General features: G+C 42.1%; 1 protein-coding gene across 1 annotated transcript in view; it reads left to right on the top strand.

Annotated features, from left to right (window-relative positions):
- LOC311150110 (MYND-type zinc finger-containing chromatin reader ZMYND8-like) overlaps window positions 1-15,966 on the top strand; it is a 32,535-nt gene extending 16,569 nt beyond the window's left edge. Inside the window, exons 8-21 of the mRNA XM_084187396.1 lie at window positions 4,822-4,909; window positions 5,024-5,079; window positions 5,179-5,256; window positions 5,512-5,627; window positions 5,769-6,247; window positions 6,380-6,508; window positions 8,425-8,574; window positions 8,914-9,441; window positions 9,601-10,083; window positions 10,223-10,383; window positions 10,541-10,621; window positions 10,793-10,871; window positions 11,654-11,893; window positions 12,600-15,966. Coding sequence (XP_084043522.1) covers window positions 4,822-4,909; window positions 5,024-5,079; window positions 5,179-5,256; window positions 5,512-5,627; window positions 5,769-6,247; window positions 6,380-6,508; window positions 8,425-8,574; window positions 8,914-9,441; window positions 9,601-10,083; window positions 10,223-10,383; window positions 10,541-10,621; window positions 10,793-10,871; window positions 11,654-11,893; window positions 12,600-12,781 — 2,850 coding nt within the window. The 3' untranslated portion in view covers window positions 12,782-15,966. The remainder of the gene's footprint in view (window positions 1-4,821; window positions 4,910-5,023; window positions 5,080-5,178; window positions 5,257-5,511; window positions 5,628-5,768; window positions 6,248-6,379; window positions 6,509-8,424; window positions 8,575-8,913; window positions 9,442-9,600; window positions 10,084-10,222; window positions 10,384-10,540; window positions 10,622-10,792; window positions 10,872-11,653; window positions 11,894-12,599) is intronic.
- Window positions 15,967-18,020: the final 2,054 nt, after the last annotated feature.

Below are 18,020 nucleotides of genomic sequence, written 5' to 3'. Positions count from 1 at the left end.
AGGAGGGTTGAGGAGGCAGAATTAGGAGATTGGAGGGAGAAGGATTTAGCAGAGGGAAGAGATGATAGGATGGAAGAGGAGAGAGTAGCGGGAGAGAGCGAGCGAAGGTTGCGACGGCGCATTACCATCTGAGTAGGGGCAGAGTGAGTAGTGTTGGAGGAGAGCGAGAGAGAAAAGGATACAAAGTAGTGGTCGGAGACATGGAGGGGAGTTGCAGTGAGATTAGTAGAAGAACAGCATCTAGTAAAGATGAGGTCAAGCGTATTGCCTGCCTTGTGAGTAGGGGAGGGGGGGGGGTGAGGTCAAAAGAGGAGAGGAGTGGAAAGAAGGAGGCAGAGAGAAATGAGTCAAAGGTAGATGTAGGGAGGTTGAAGTCACCCAGAACTGTGAGGGGTGAGCCATCCTCAGGAAAGGAACAACAAAGACCAAGGAGGTTTTCCAATGCCTCGCAAAGAAGGGCACCACCGATTTGGTAGATGGGTAAAAATAAAAAAGCAGATTGAATATCCCTTTGAGCTTGGTGAAGTTATTAATTACACTTTGGATGGTGTATCAATACACCCAGTCACTACAAAGATACAGGCGTACTTCCTAACTCAGTTGCCGGAGAGGAAGGAAACCGCTCAGGGATTTCACCATGAGGCCAATGCTGACTTTAAAACAGTTACAGTAGGGCTGGGTGATATGGCCTAAAACTCATATCTCTCTCTTTTTTTTTTACTTATGGGCGATTTCACGATATACAGTCCAGTCAAAAGTTTGGACACACCTACTCATTCCAGGGTTTTTCTTTATTTTTACTATTTTCTACATTGTAGAATAATAGTGAAGACATCAAAACTATGAAATAACACATATGGAATCATGTAGTAACCAAAAGAGTGTTAAACAGATTCATCAAAGTAGCCACCCTTTGCCTTGATGACAGCTTTGCACACTCTTGGCATTCACTCAACCAGGTCATCACCTGGAATGCATTTCAATTAACAGGTGTGCCTTGTTAAAAGTTAATTTGTGGAATTTCTTTCCTCCTTAATGCATTTGAGCCAATCAGTTGTATTGTGACAAGGTAGAGGTGGTATACAGAAGATAGCCCTATTTGGTAAAAGACCAAGTCCATATTATGGCAAGAACAAATAAGCAAAGAGAATCGACAGTCCATCATTACTTTAAGACATGAAGGTCAGTCAATCAGGAAGATTTCAAGAACTTGGAACGTGCAGTCGCAAAAATCACAAAGCGCTATGATGAAACGGGCTCTCATGAGGACCGCCACAGGAAAGGAAGACCCAGAGTTACCTCTGCTGCAGAGGATAAGTTCATTAGAGTTACCAGCCTCAAAAATTGCAGCCCAAATGAGTGCTTCACAGAGTTCAAGTAACAGACACATCTCAACATCAACTGTTCAGAGGAGACTGCGCGAATCAGGCCTTCATGGTCGAATTGCTGCAAAGAAACCACTACTAAAGGACACCAATAAGAAGAAGAGACTTGCTTGGGCCAAGGAACACGAGCAATGGACATTAGACGGGTGGTAATCTGTCCTTTGGTCTGATGAGTCCAAATTTGAGATTTTTGGTTCCAACCGCTGTGTCTTTGTGAGACGCAGAGTAGGTGAACGGATGATCTCTGCATGTGTGGTTCCCACCATGAAGCATGGAGGAGGAGGTGTGGGGGTGCTTTGCTGGTGACACTGTCTGTGATTTATTTAGAATTCAAGGCACACTTAACCAGCATGGCTACCACTGCATTCTGCAGCGATACGCCATCCCATCTGGTTTGCGCTTAGTGGGACTATCATTTGTTTTTGAACAGGACAAGGACCCAAAACACACCTCCAGGCTGTGTAAGGGCTATTGGGATGGTTTGGGATGAGTTGGACCGCAGAGTGAAGGAAAAGCAGCCAACAAGTGCTCAGCATATGTGGGAACTCCTTCAAGACTGTTGGAAAAGCATTCCAGGTGACTACCTCATGAAGCTGGTTGAGAGAATGCCAAGAGAGTGCAAAGCTGTCATCAAGGCAAAGGGTGGCTGCTTTGAAGAATGTAAAATAGAACATATATTGTTGTTTAACACATTTTTCGTTACTACATGATTCCATATGTGTTATTTCATAGTTTTGATGTCTTCACTATTATTCTACAATGTAGAAAATAGTAAAAATAAATGAAAACCCTTGAATGAGTGGGTGTGTCCAAACTTTTCACTGGTACTGTATATCTAGATTGTTTCATTTTCTCTCTCTAAATAAGCTTTGTTGTACAATTAAAGGTCCAATTTCAAACAGTCAAAAATAATCTAACGAATTCATAGCTTGTGAAATTATACCTAGGCTGAATATATGCCTTCCACTAATAATTGTATTATTTTATCAAAATAGTTTTACCAGCTTTTTTTTTGCAATAATCACTGATCTGGCTTTCAGGTCTGTCAATAAAAATTTAACCAGAACTATGCATAATGCACATTCACTAATAATGTAGCAGGCATTATGGAAAATGAACACTCGTCTCATAAACAATCTCTCAAGCACAAGCCTGCGTGCTAGGGAGTAGCCAGCTAATCTTTATATTTCAAGTTTATCCAACTTGGATCTAGGTATAATTTCACAAACTCTGAATTCAGCTAACAAGGAAAAACAGTTGAATTGTTATGAACACAACCTTCTGTCCGTCTCCAACTGTTTGAACAGCATGCTAGCCATTCCACTTTGTTCAGATGTTGAAATCAAGTGGCCTACCTTATTTCTCAGAATGAAAACAAGTTGCCAATTCCTTATATCATTGTTTTGTACTTATTGGACATTTATAAAACACAGTCATCCAAACAGCTAGTATAACAATCTTTATTTGACTAAAATGCTGCTAGCGATACGTGGTACCATAATGCGCGCGCGACAAACTTTACATTCATTTTGTAGAATTAATGTTCATTGGTACATCCGTTTTAGTAGTGTCTGCTCTGCTCGAAATTTGAGGAGTTGAAACAAACCGGGTATGGTTCGAAAGGTTAACTTCTCCTCTATTACAGTAAAATAATGTATCCATGTGTTTCGTTGTCCATATGACCGATTCTGTTGAACCAAACATCAAATGCAAATAGCGAGTTGAAACCGTTTGTCTGAGAGGAAGAAGTGATCTCTCATCTTGGTTGTTGTGAGTGGTAGGGGGAGGGGCTTGGGGGAAAGAGGCGAAGCGAGAGGTTTCACTCTTGCTAAAATCTGTCAAAAATATTTTGAGCCTTGTCGCCTGCCTTCCCGCCTTTGGAACAATGACTCCCATTGTTAGGGCGGAGACATGAGCATCTCGTCATTATATACAGATCTCTGGTGTAAATGGGAAGGTGCACAGCACAGAAGGAGCGAACGAGTCGAGACCAAAAAGACAACATGAGAACAAGCCGACATAAACTCTCATAAAAACGAAATGATTATGATTCTGCGATACAGGCATTTCGAATATCGCGCAAGAACATAAATTCGAATGAATTCGACATATCGCCCAGCCCTAAGTTACAGTATAATTAATGGCTGTGATACGAGAACAGAGGATGGATCAACAACATTGTAGTTATTCCACAATCCTAACCTAATTGACAGAGTGAAAAGAAAGAAGCCTGTACATAATACAAATATTTCAAAACATGCATCCTGTTTGCAATAAGGCACTAAAGTAAAACTGCAAAAAATGTGGCAAAGAAATTAACTTTATGTCCTGAATGCAAAGCGTTGTCTTTGGGGAAAATCCAACACGTCACTGAGTACCACATTTCATATTTTCAAGCATGGTGGTGGCTGCATCATGTTATGGGTATGCTAGTCATCGGCAAGGACTAGGGAGTAAAAACAAAAAATGGAATAGAGCTCAAGACTTGAAAATGGTTGTTTAGAAATTATCAACAAACAACTTGACGGAGCTTGAATATTTTTTTCAAGAATAATGTGTCAATATTGTACAATCCAGGTGTGCAAAGATGTTAGACTTACCCAGAAAGACTCACAGCTGTAATCGCTGCCAAAGGTGATTCTAACATGTACTGACTCAGATGTGAATACTTATGTAAATGCAATATTTCTGTATTTCATTTTCAATAAATGTGCTAATATTTCTACAAACATGTTTTCACTTTGTCATTATGGGATATTGTGTGTAGATGGGTGAGAAAAAGGCACTAAGAGAGTTGGGCCACATTTTTAAATTCAGAATATTGGTCTAATTCTAGACATTCAGTTACATAGCGTTGTTTAAATATTCCCCATGTAATGTTAACATGGCGCTAATATGGCTGCCATAGAATTTTGTTGTGTCATGTAAATGCATCATAATGCAGAAACATTAAAGCGGCAATCAGTAGTTAAAACAATAACAAAGCGTACTCCCCACCACTGTTTCGGTAAAAAGCAAGGGGGATGGGGCTGGAGAAATGTAACCACTCTCAAATTCAAAGATAGAGCTATGGATGCAAGGACTGACCATCCATGATATCAAAATGATAGTTTTTACCATGTTTTTAGGCTATACAGTGTTTGTTTACATTTACTTTGTTTACAAACAGAGTAAAACAAGGTTATATTTTGAGTTCTGATGGGGTACGACAGTTGAACTAACCTCATGATCCATATTTTTTTTTAAATAAATTATATTCTTCAAGAATCAATGGGTACATAATATCATTATGTCCAAAAATGGATGATTGCCCCTTTTAATGGCCCAACCATAGAGATCCTATTAAATTATTCTAAATCCTAGTTCTATGGGCCCAACTCTCTAAATACATGGCTCTGGTGTAATCTAATCATATTTTTCTCTGCTATATCGGTAGAATATGAAAAAGAAAATGTATGGCTGCACAGAAGCCTTCTTGGCTGACATGAAATGGATCTTACACAACTGCATCATCTACAATGGAGGTAGGTCAAAACACATGTTTAACACGGTTTCCGTATTGTACTGCTTGCTACATGCTTTGGAAATAAAACTTGGCTCTTACAAACATGTTTTTCTGTCTTTTGGTTTTGTTCCAGGAAATCACAAACTAACAGCGACAGCAAAGGTTGTTGTGAAGATCTGTGAACATGAAGTGAGTATCGTTTTTACATGAAGACTGAAATGCCATTCGGTGGTGTGTTTGTTTTTTTCAGTATTATTTCAGTAATGTGGAAAATGCTGTTTGTTTCAGGTTAATGAAATTGAGGTCTGTCCGGAGTGCTACCTGTCCTCGTGCCAAAAGAGGGACAACTGGTTTTGCGAGCCATGTGTAAGACATGTTTCCTCATCTTATTTTGGCCAATAAATTGTATGGATGTAAATGTTCATTTTTGTCCTGTGACTTAGGTCACAATTCGGTTTGTCCTGAAGACAAATGTAGATTAGCCTAAATATAATGTTTCAAATCTCAAAAATATTATTTAAAGCACAGGAAAAGCCAGGAAAATCTTTGCGAATCCTATTCCTCTGTCTGTGTTTATGCTGTTTTATCTCACCGTGCCCCTGGTCTGCCCCCCCCTCTCAGGGTCACCCACACCCCCTGGTGTGGGCAAAGCTGAAGGGCTTCCCCTTCTGGCCAGCCAAAGCACTGCGGGAGAAGGACGGACAGGTGGACGCACGCTTCTTCGGACAGCATGACAGGTGAGCCTTGCTTTTTAATGAAAGTGGCAGATGGAAGGGACTTTTCATAGTTATTTACTGAAGTACTGTTTGCGTTCGTATGGTATTGGACTCTCTGCTTATCCTACTCCTAACCTGTCTCTCTGTGTTTCTTCTCTGCAGGGCGTGGGTTCCCATTAACAATTGCTACCTCATTTCCAAGGAGATTCCCTTCTCTGTGAAGAAGACCAAGAGCATCTTCAACAGCGCCATGCAGGAGATGGAGGTCTATGTGGAGAACATCCGCAAGAAGTTTGGGGTGTTCAACTACGCCCCCTTCCGCACCCCCTACACGCCCAACAACCAGCTTCAGATGCTGCTGGACCCGGCCAACCCCGACGCAGGGACCGTGAAGACGGAGAAACCTGACAAGATGCGCTTCAACTTCGACATGACCGCATCTCCCAAGATGCTCCTGGGCAAGAGCTCTCTGTCGAGCGGGATGGGGCGGAGGATCTCTCTGACGGACATGCCTCGCTCTCCCATGAGCACCAACTCGTCTGGACACACAGGGTCTGACGTGGAGCAGGATGGGATGGAGAGAGGGCCTAGAAACCCCCCATTCCACTACAGCGCTGGGGAGGAGTCTATGGACTATACCGGTAACTAACATGCTCCTGAATCTAACACATCATATAACTAACTAAGACAGTATAGTCACATTCAAAACACAGGTTAGGACCAAGACTCAAACCATTTGTGGAGGTTAAAAGTGTTATGTGTTATGGCCTCAGCGTCCCCTGCCTCAGTGAAGATGGGCCATGCAGGCAGCATGACGGGCAGCCCCAAGCCCTTTTCCCCTGGTCTGGTGCCCAAACAGGAGAGGGCCCCGGGCACAGGCAGCATCCTCAACCTCAACCTGGGTGAGTCCCATCTAACCCATCCCCTTATGTAGCACCTTGTCTTGTGCTGTCTGTTTGTTTAAGGCAGGGGAGGGTAAACTACGGCCCGGCGGGAGGTTTGAGTAAACATTTATTTTATTTTATTTTATTTAGGGTTATGATTGGGAAATTATTATTTAGGGTAAAAAAAATAATAATACACTCCACACGTGAACGTCTAAAACTATATAGAAAGTATGGACAAATTATTATGAACCTATATATTTTCAAATAACTGCCATTTTCTGCCCCTCAAATTGATTTTGACAAACAAACCGGTCCCCAAAAAAATCTGTACGGCCCTTCATTGAATTTCGAAATCCCGATGTGGCCCTCGAGCCGAAATGTTTGCCCACCCCTGGGTTAGGGGTTATGTTTTGGTTGAGGTTGAGTTTTAGTGTCAGGGTTCATAAGGTCATGAAAATCCTGGAAAAGTCATGGAATTTTTTTTATGATGTTCTCCAGGCCTGGAAAAGTTTTTGGAAAATGATCAAATCCGAAAAGGTTTGGAAAGGTCATGGAAATGATTTTAATAATTGATTTTAATGTAAATAATTTAGGCACAGTTTTTTTGATCAATCACCTAAAAATCTACATATCAGACAGGATCGGAATATGACACTTCAGTGCGTCTGTGTGTGTGCGCGAGCATCACCTGCATGTGTGCGAGTGTGCCTTTCTCAAGGAGATAGACAGTCAGACATTGTAGCCCCTCCGTGATTGCAGCAGTAGGTAGGCCTAGCCTATAGAATATGATAGAAAACAGACTAATTGGGTAACCAATTCAAAACATATATTGTAGCCTGGCTAGTTATCTCTCTAGTTAACTGTTTAGTTATTATTATTATTATTATTATTATTATTATGTATGAATGTTTTCGTCATGTCCCAAAAAACTTTCCACCAACACTCGCGAATAAGGCCATGCAAAGTGTCATACAAATGATTAATTTAAACAATTCTTTTTGACGAAGCAAACGATTCACTTCGTCATTGTATTAGTTAGGGATTATGTTTAATCTTGATGAATCTAATCATGTGAATCAAAATAATAATTTGTGAATTGCGAACAGTAGTTTCAGGAAAAACTATTAGATGTAGCCTTTCTTTTGGATTATGTGGCTGTAAAACTTGTTTTGTAGATACTGTACTTCCAGTTGATTTGGGTATCCAATGTATGGGACATTGCAACTCAATAGATACTAATCAGCCTGCAAAGTAATAGATACTAATCAGCCTGCAAAGTAAACACTTCTAAGGTAGCTAAAATAAATATGACTAAACTAGAAAAGGTACATTTCCTGCAGAAAATGTGTGGGCTAGTTTCAGCAGAATATAAAGATTTGTAGCCTACCATAGCCATTTGATCTTTGATATATTGAATGAGCACATTATTTTATAAAGGCATAAAACGTATTTGGTTGTAAAGTTGCAATGTTTTACATCAAGGGTGGTCAACCATCCTCCAGGAGAACTACTGGGTGTGCAGGCTTTTGTTCCAGTCCCCCTGTAACAAAACACATTTTAGAAATGAGCTGCTCAACCGGACCTTGATAAACTGACTTTCATGTGTATGATCCAGTAGCTCTCCAGACTGAGGGAAAGGGGATACCTAGTCAGTTGCACAACTTAATGCATTCAACCCAAATGTGTCTTCTGCATCTAACCCAACCCCACAGGTTGACCCCATGTGTTTTATTCAGTTGCCTAATAGGTATTCTACTTGGTGGGGGGGTTAAGTGCCTTGCACAACAACAGGAAATGGTACATGGGATCAGAGAGCAGCTTCCCAGTGTCGATACCACATATATGCTTACTTCTATTTGGTTAAAAGTCATGGAGAAGTCATGAAATTCCATCTGTCAAAATGTGTATGAAGCCTGTAGTGTTTGTCACAGATCGTGTGAAGGCTGAGATGGACCTGAAGGAGCTCAGTGAGACAGTACAGCATCAACAACAACAACAGGCGTCATCACTCCTCCTCACCACCCCCAAGAGACCCATCAGGAGCCTGGACAAGACCATCGAGAGCTGCAAGGCCCAACTAGGTACACACATACACTCACCCACACCATTCAGGAATTGTGTCTAGAGCAGGGATTGGCAACTCCTGTCCTCTGGGCCGGAGTGGTGTCACCCTTTTTCCCCATCCCTAGCAAACACAGCTGATTTAAACTAATTGCATTATAAACTGAAGATCTTGATTATTGGAGTCGGATGTGTTAGCTGGGGCTGGGGCAAAAGTGTGACACCAATCATGTCCCAGAGGACTGGAGTTGCCCCGTCCCTGATCTAGAGGGACACATTTGAAGGCCTATAAATGATACGCTCATGTTCATCATGTATTAATACTATGATTTATATGTTGTTTCTTTGTCCCTGTGCAGGCATTGATGAGATCTCTGAGGACGTATATAAGGGTGTGGAACACAGTGACTCTGAGGATTCCGAAAAGTCAGACTCCAGCGACAGCGAGTACCTTAGCGACGAGGAGCACAGACCGAAGAGCGCCGCCCATGATGACAAGGACAAAGCAGAGAGGGAGTCGAGGAAGAGGCCCAAGGCGAGCACACAGGGAGAGGACAAGGGGGCAGTCACAGGGACCAGGGATAAAAAAAACTCTGAAGCCCTGCTCAAAGACAGACAGGGCAGCAATGGTCTAGAGAGAGACTCCCAGGAGAAGCCCATGATGCCCCAGACTCAGTCCCCCACAGACAGGCCCAAGGCCCCAGAGGAGGGGAGGGCAGGCGCACCCCGGGCCCTTGCTGGCCCAGACCAGGACTCCGACTCAGAGAGGGAGCTGGTGATTGACCTGGGTGATGAGCAGGGGGGCAGAGACCGTAAGAGGGCCAGGAGGGAGCCAGGGGCTGTAGACGCTAAAGCCACGAAGGAGCCCCTTGGCACCAAGCTGGAAGGTGAGGGCTCATTTCATGTCTTGTTTCTTTTGTTTTGTGTACTCTAGTTGCTTCTTATGATAATGTTTTGAGCGACTGAGGCCTAAAGGCTCATCAGAAAGGAGGAAAATACTGGTTGTTCTGTCTTTATTTAATCTTATGTATTTTTTCTCTGACCAGGCAAATTCCCCACCGCAGTGACCCCCTCTCTAGCCTCCGCCACCTCATCCAACCCCAAAGACCCCAGTCAGCCCCTCATCAACCCCACACTCAACCTGTCCTCCAGCACAGGCTCTGGCCAGCCCAACACGGCCTTCACCACCACCCCTGCAGCCCCGACCCCAGCCCCCACCCTCTCCTCCACAGCTGCCTCAGCCCAGTCGGCAGTGAAGAAACAGCGCCCCCTGCTGCCCAAAGAGACGGCTCAGGCAGTGCAGAGGGCAGTGGTGTGGAACCCTGCCAACAAGTTCCAGACGTCCTCACAGAAGTGGCCTGCACAGCAGGAGGAGCAGCCGGCTGGGCCAACCCAGACACAGGTTCCTGTTCCGGTCCAGGCTCCAACCCAGACGCAGGCACAGACACGCAGCCCACAACAGCTCCAGTCACAGCAGCAGTTGCAGGCATCCTCCAGTACACGTTACCAGACCAGACAGGCAGCAAAAGGTACATAGAAACTCAGAGTCCACTAAACACAACTCCACAACATCTGTAAACACATACACATTCATCTCATCTTAGTTCATATGAGCTGAAATGTAGTTTTCTTTCATTCCTCATCCCTCTTTTCTTCTGTGGTTTGCAGCTGTGCAGCCTAAAGATGGTCCCCAGACCTCCACCTCATCAGTTACCTTGGTCACCTCTGGTTCCTCCTCCTCCTCTTCCTCGTCTTACCTGGCAGCAGACTTCCAGATCCCCACAGCTTCAGCAGATGTGGCAGCTGACATCGCAAAGTACACCAGCAAAGTGAGTTAGCCTGATGCTATATGTCTAAACAGAATAAATAGATAGAAACTTTACAGGGGAAAGTTTATAGATTCACAGATGATATTTGTGTTATATTGATATGGAAAGTTACCTGTCTGTGATCAATCTGTGAGTTGTAATAATCTCATCTGATCAGATGATGGACACGATAAAAGGGACGATGACAGAAATCTACAACGACCTTTCCAAAAGCACTTCAGGAAACACGATCGCAGAGGTGAGTGCTGGTGAAGAGACTTTTGGTTGAGTCTATAACATAAGTTCACTTCTCTCTCCTGTCTCACTGCATTGTGATAACTGTTGAACATTGTAAGCGACTGTAAGTCGCTTTGGATAAAAGCGTCTGCTAAATGGCATATTATTATTATTATTTAACATTTCTGCCCAGATCCGGCGGCTGAGGATAGAGATCGAAAAGCTTCAGTGGCTACATCAGCAAGAGCTGTCGGAGATGAAGCACAATCTTGGTTTGTTATACTTGCCCTTTCCTTAAAAATATACACATCTTTTAGGTTGGTATCATTGTGAGTGTTCAAAACAATAAGAACACCTTCCTCATATTGAGTTGCCCTCAGAACAGCCTCAATTCGTCAGGGCATGGACTCTACAAGGTGTCTAAAGCGTTCCACAGTTGACTCCAATGCAAGTTAGCTGGATGTCTTTTGGGTGGTGGAACATTCTTGATACACACGGGGAACTGTTAAGTGTGAAAAACCCAGCAGCGTTGCAGTTCTTGACACAAACCGGTGTGCCTGGCACCTACTACCATACCCCGTTCAAATCTTTTGTCATTCAACCTCTGAATGGCACACATACACAATCCATGTCTCAATTGTCTCAAGGCTTAACAATCCTTCTTTAACCTGTCTCCTCTCATTCATCTACACTGATTTTGAAGTGGATTTAACAAGTGACATCAATAAGAGATCATAGCTTTCACCTGGATTCACCTGGTCAGTCTATGTCATGGAAAGAGCAGGTGTTCCTAATGTTTTGTACACTCAGTGTACTGTATGTTTGTCTTTGTCAGCCAATTAATGTGTGTATGAGATGGACTTCATATCTGTATTTCTAACATTTTAATAATGCATGTGTGTGCATTATAGCTGTGTGTGTAATATACTAATTCAATGCATGTGTTGTAAGAATTTTATAAAACACATGCATAGTACACATTTTTATATTCATTCATTATATTCGATAAAGTGAATTCTATTCATAGATTTTCTAAATGTGTCATGTCCTATAGAGCTGACTATGGCGGAGATGAGGCAGAGTCTGGAGCAGGAGAGGGAGCGTCTGGTGGCGGAGGTGAAGAAGCAGATAGAGGTGGAGAAACTGCAGGCGGTGGATGAGACCAAGAAGAAGCAGTGGTGTGCCAACTGCAGGAAGGAGGCCATCTTTTACTGCTGTTGGAACACCAGCTACTGTGACTACCCCTGCCAGCAAGCCCACTGGCCAGAACACATGAAGTCCTGCACACAGTCAGGTATTATAATAATAATAATTTAGTTATTAAACACACAAAATACGTAATTTGCACCAAAAATGTCCTGTGCACCAACATTTCTGACAAACCCCACTCCTCTCCAGGGTTTTTTCTGGATCATAAAGGGGTTTAGTTGGTGGGCATGGCGGGGGGCGTGGCAATGAGCGCAGTCTGCCATTGGCACAGCTACATTTTAGAGAACATTTGAGGCCCCCGTCTTGGCGCTGTAGAGACATTTTTGCATTTCTAAGCCAATTTCCTGCAATTTTTACAAATCTCTCCATAGAGCTGAGATTTCTTTTTGCAGTTTTAAAACTAATTTCCTGCAATGTTACATATTCTGGCACAGAGCTGAGAGTAAATGTTGCAGTTTTCAAGCTAGTTTCCTGCAATTCTATGTATTTTTACATGGATAATGCTGTGTAACTAAATTAATACTATTAAATTAATTGTTTTAGGAATTTAATTCTCCCTGACTGTCTAGTTTTTATTTTGGTGATTGTTAATTCTCAAAGGTTCAAAAAATATCTATATTTTTTTACACTGTTTGGACTTGCGTGACCCGAAAAAAGTCTTAGGAGGCCCACCCAAGGATTACAATGTCAGAAAAGTCCCTGCTCTCGCACAAACAAAACCATACACATCGTCTTTCTCTGTATTTTACTATCTGAACTTGTTTCATGTCCTCCTCCCTCTGTTCCGACAGCAACAGCTTCTCAGCAGGAACCAGAGGTGGAGTCAACCTCTGACCCCTCAGCCAAACCACCAGGTCACTCCTCCAGCGACCAGCCCCCCTCTGGTACAGCATCTGCCCCCACAGACAAAGGCCCCTCTCCTACCTGCAGCGTGGACAAGTGCAAGGACAATGCCTGTGTTACTGTGCCCTAACCACTACACTGCACTCACACATTTTTACTCTACAATCCTACATTCTGTTAAATGTATGTATCTGTCGGAATGGGACTAGAGGATATTTACAATAGACCAAGCCTCTCTGCGACCAACTAATCTGGGAATGTCGAGCGAATCTCAGTATGACCACAGAGGCATTAAAACCACCAGACACCCTCACCCTCTCCTAGTCAGGCTCAGGGCTTTTAAATGCCATGTACACTCCTTGCATGAAGGCCTGCTCCTCTGTGATTCAGCTGACTCGTCCCCTGTCTCTCGTTTTGTTCAATGTCTGCTTCGTGATCCGATGTTTCAAGCCATCCTTCATCATCCTCAGAAAGTCTATGCGCTAGACTGGAGGATTCACTTACATTGGCTTGCGAAAGTATTCACCCCCCTTTTTATAATTTTTTCCTATTTTGTTGCCTTACAACCAGGAATTAAAATGGATTTTTGGGGGGTTTGTATCATTTGATTTACACAACATGCCTACCACTTTGAAGACGCAAAATATATTTTTTTGTGAAACAAACAAGAAATAAGACAAAAAAACAGAAAACCTGAGCGTGCATAACTATTCACCCCCCCAGAGTCAATACTTTGTAGAGCCACCTTTTGCAGCAATTACAGCTGAAAGTCTCTTGGGGTATGTCTCTATAAACTTGGCACATCTAGCCACTGGGATTATTGACCAGTCTTCAAGGCAAAACTGCTCCAGCTCCTTCAAGTTGGATGGGTTCCCCTGGTGTACAGCAATCTTTAAGTCATACCACAGATTCTCAATTGGATTGAGGTCTGGGCTTTGACTAGGCCATTCCAAGACATTTAAATGTTTCCTGTTAAACCACTCAAGTGTTGCTTTAGCAGTATGCTTAGGGTCATTGTCCTGCTGGAAGGTGAACCTCCATCCCAGTCTCAAATCTCTGGAAAACTGAAACAGGTTTCCCTCAAGAATTTCCCCGTATTTAGCGGCATCCATCATTCCTTCAATTCTGACCAGTTTCCCAGTCCCTGCCGATGAAAAACATCCCCACAGCATGATGCTGCAAAAACCACCATGCTTCACTGTGGGGATGGTGTTCTCGGGGTGATGAGAGGTGTTGGGTTTTCGCCAGACATAGCGTTTTCCTTGATGGCCAAAAAGCTCAATTTTAGTCTCATCTGACCAGAGTACCTTCTTCCATATGTTTGGGGAGTCTCCCACATGGCTTTTGGCGAACACCAAACGTGTTTGCTTATTTTTTTCTTTAAGCAATGGCTTTTTTCTGGCCACTCTTCCTTAAAGCCCAGCTCTGTGGAGTGTACGGCTTAAAGTGGTCCTATGGACAGATACTCCAATCTCCGCTGTGGAGCTTTGCAGCTCCTTCAGGGTTATCTTTGGTCTCTTTGTTGCCTCTCTGATTAATGCCCTCCTTGCCTGGTCCGTGAGTTTTGGTGGGCGGCTCTCTCTTGGCAGGTTTGTTGTGGTGCCATATTCTTTCCATTTTTTAATCATGGATTTAATGGTGCTCCGTGGGATGTTCAAAGTTTCTGATATTTTTTTATAACCCAACCCTGATCTGTACTTCTCCACAACTTTGTCCCTGACCTGTTTGGAGAGCTCCTTGGTCTTCATGGTGCCGCTTGCTTGGTGGTGCCCCTTGCTTAGTGGTGTTGCAGACTCTGGGGCCTTTCAGAACAGGTCTGTATATATACTGAGATCATGTGACAGATCATGTGACACTTAGATTGCACACAGGTGGACTTTATTTAACTAATTATGTGACTTCTGAAGGTAATTGGTTGCACCAGATCTTATTTAGGGGCTTCATAGCAAAGGGGGTGAATACATATGCACGCACCACTTTTCCGTTATTTATGTGTTAAGTTATTTTTTTAATTTCACTTCACCAATTTGGACTATTTTGTGTATGACCATTACATGAAATCCAAATTAAAATCCATTTAAAGTACAGGTTGTAATGCAACAAAATAGGAAAAACACCAAGGGGGATGAATACTTTTGCAAGGCGCTGTACCTTGTCCTTGTGACTGTATTTCATCTGGATGTAGTACATTTTCATTCCCTCTCTCTCTCCTCCTTTCATCCCCATTTGATATCCCTCTTATTACCTACCTTAACGCTATAGGTATCTACAGGAGAGTGCATCAAAAGATCAGACATCAAGGTTTTCTATATTCTGACAATCTTAAAGGAAAACTCAACCCAAAAACTGTCTTTTGGTATTTGTTTCATTAGTCCATTGTTGATATAGTCCCAAAATGTTTTGCATGTCAGCAATCAAGTTTAAGATATGTAACTTTCAAAATACAGAAATACAGCCGGTATGATGCATTTTGCATCATATGATGCTGCGTATTGCATCATTTGGGTGGAATTTTCCTTTAAACAATCTTAAACTGATGCTGCTCTTTAAAATATACCCCAAGTCTTTATAGTTATTTGCCAACGGAAGTGAAACAGCACATTGTGCCAGCCATTTTTGGGACACCCAAAAGATTTCAAATGTAAATTCTACATTGTCAATGGGGTTTAAAAGGTCTTGTTAATGCAGTTTAAAAGGTATTGTCAATGCAGTTTAAAAGATTTCATCATTTAGTAAGTTAGCATTAAGTTAGCAATCACTCCCCCTGTGTGTACGTTATTGGTTCATACTCATATTATATAGTTACTCAGTGTTTACATAGAATTTAACCAACTGTGATGTATAAAAAACATAAAATGGTTAAAAGTGTACAAAGTTTTTGTAAGAAGACACATGGACAATATTTATAGTGCTACGACAAGCATATGAGGTTCTCTTTTTTTATAGTACTGTTTGTGAATGTTCCAAATGTCTTGAAAACAGCTTGACTCTGGAAATCAGTTTTATTTGAAAATGCATTGTAAGACTTCATATGAATGTCACTTGGACACTCTGTCCGGACAGTCAGATCTATTTCTCTCATCAACCTTCGTTGTTGTTGTTGTGGTTACTCAATAACAATGTAAGCCTACTCCAAAATTACTTCGGACTATGATAAAGCGTGTTGGAGGGTAAAGGAAACAACAAAAGTGACTATTATTCTGAGCATGTTTATTTGTCCCCATTTTTGTCTCACGTGCTCTTGTTTACATATTGTACATACAGTAAATGGATTGTTAATGTCTTTAAGAAAACAATTAAAACAGGTCTGACCAATGTGTCTTGTGAAAGTGTTTTCTTGGAATAAATGGGCTTTGTTGCCACCTGCTGTCCTACTTGTAACAATGTTTAATGGTTTGGCTAAGTAGAAAAGCTTTGGTTTATGTAGTAAATGGGCATTTGTTGGTGTGCTCAAATTCAAAGCTAGGCTATACAGTGTGTGTTTACATTTTAAAACAAGCTTATATTTTGGGTTCTGATGGTGGTACGACAATTGAATTTAGCTCATGAGGCATTTCTAAGTTTTATTGTTCAAGAATCAATAGGTAAAATTAATTTATAAGTCGAGAAAGGTTAGGTAGGAGGATGAGTTATTGGTAGGCTACTGTATGAGCAGAGAAGGCAGCTTTTGTGGTTACTTTTTTTTTTTGTAGCTATACTTGAGCGTCTTCCAAAAAGTTTATAAGTTGTCGTATGTTGCCCCTGCTCTCCAGGTAGGCTTTATGTAGGAGTATGTAGCACTGAGAATAAAAAAACGCACATTTCACCATAGAGATAGTGGACTCATCATGGATATAACCAGTTTTAGCATGGACATTGCCATTGAGGGCTTCCACCATTTGAAAGTAGTAAACTGGGTGGAGATTCCTTTGAATTGGGAGCAATCAGCCAATGAAGAAGAAAATTGACTACTTTAAAATGGAGATCGCCTCAGAGTGCTGTCGGTGGCATTTAACATGAGGGAGGACGATTTTTGTTTTTAATGAGCATAGCCTTATTTCTATTACAGCATATTGGAGGACTGTCATTCATATTCCATTCACCCAGCTAAATGTAACATCGATAGGTTTAGGCTACTATATAATACTCAAATGTTCCCTATACCCTTCATGAGGTTGCTACAATCTAGCCTATGAATGAAAGTTTACAATGTAGGTGCACAAGTCGAAAGAAAAATATGAGTAATCAAGGTGACAGATAGTGACACATTCAATACCGCCTTGCACACTTTTGCCTGCATCTAGCAGATCTAGGGTGTAATCATTAGTCCAACAGTTGCAAACTAGAGTTTCTATTGGACAAATTCAGGTATGTTTATCCCCGTTTCGTTCCGTTTGCTTCCGTTTAAGAAAAAAAAAAATTAACAGAATTGGCAGAATGAATACACCCCTGATCACACGTGAACACAGTTCACTTTCATAGCAGCCACATACAAACAGCATGATCAGTTTGCTCGTCGTATAATTCCTTCTCACATCTATGTGCTCTCCTCTCACCTTTTCCCTTCGCTTGTGGACATCAGTACACAACACATCAGCTGTCTGTGACCAGGCAAAAAATAAATTCCAAACCATCATAACGCTAACGGCTACACACAGCCTACATCGTTGTCACCATATTAGCTAACGTTATAGTCAACATAGCTACTAGAACTAATGCATTAGTAAACCCGCAACAATCATGCAGTCATGCAGTTTAGCAGTTACACCGGCGAGCCCCGGTGGCAATACATTTATAAAAACGTACATTGACTTAGAAGAATTCCAGTGTTGGATAGCCATAGCCAGCTAGCTAACATAGCATCCCTCTCTGTTTGAGCCGGGTGTTTGAGTAGGCTAAACTAGCTAGCTGCATTCACTGACTAAGTGAAAGTAAAAATAAATAAATACGAAATATAGATAACTCTCTCTCACTCTCTTGCTTCTCCTTCATTTTTCAATAAAATAATTTGTTCAAAACTGTTAAACTATTGTCTGTCTCTCTCTTTGAGTCAACTACTCACCACATTTTATGCACTGCTGTGCTAGCTAGCTGTAGCTTATGCTTTCAGTACTACATTCATTCTCCGGTCCTTTGATTGGGTGGTCAACATGTCAGTTCATGCTGCAAGAGCTCTGATTGGTTGGAGGACGTCCTCCGGAAGTTGTCATAATTACTGTGTTAGTCTATGGAAGGGTGTGAGAACCATGAGCCTCCAAGGTTTTGTATTGAAGTCAATGTACCCAGAGGAGGACAGAAACTAGCTGTACTCTGGCTACACCATGGCCGCTACCCTACAGAGTGCTGTTGCTACTCTAGACATTCATTGTAAAACTGTGTTTTAATAAATT

This window comes from Coregonus lavaretus (assembly GCF_964263955.1).
Source record: "Coregonus lavaretus genome assembly, chromosome: 22".
Classification (NCBI taxonomy): Eukaryota; Metazoa; Chordata; class Actinopteri; order Salmoniformes; family Salmonidae; genus Coregonus; species Coregonus lavaretus.
The sequence above is the reverse complement of the archived record's forward strand: the minus strand, read 5'-3'. Positions and strand labels throughout refer to the sequence as shown.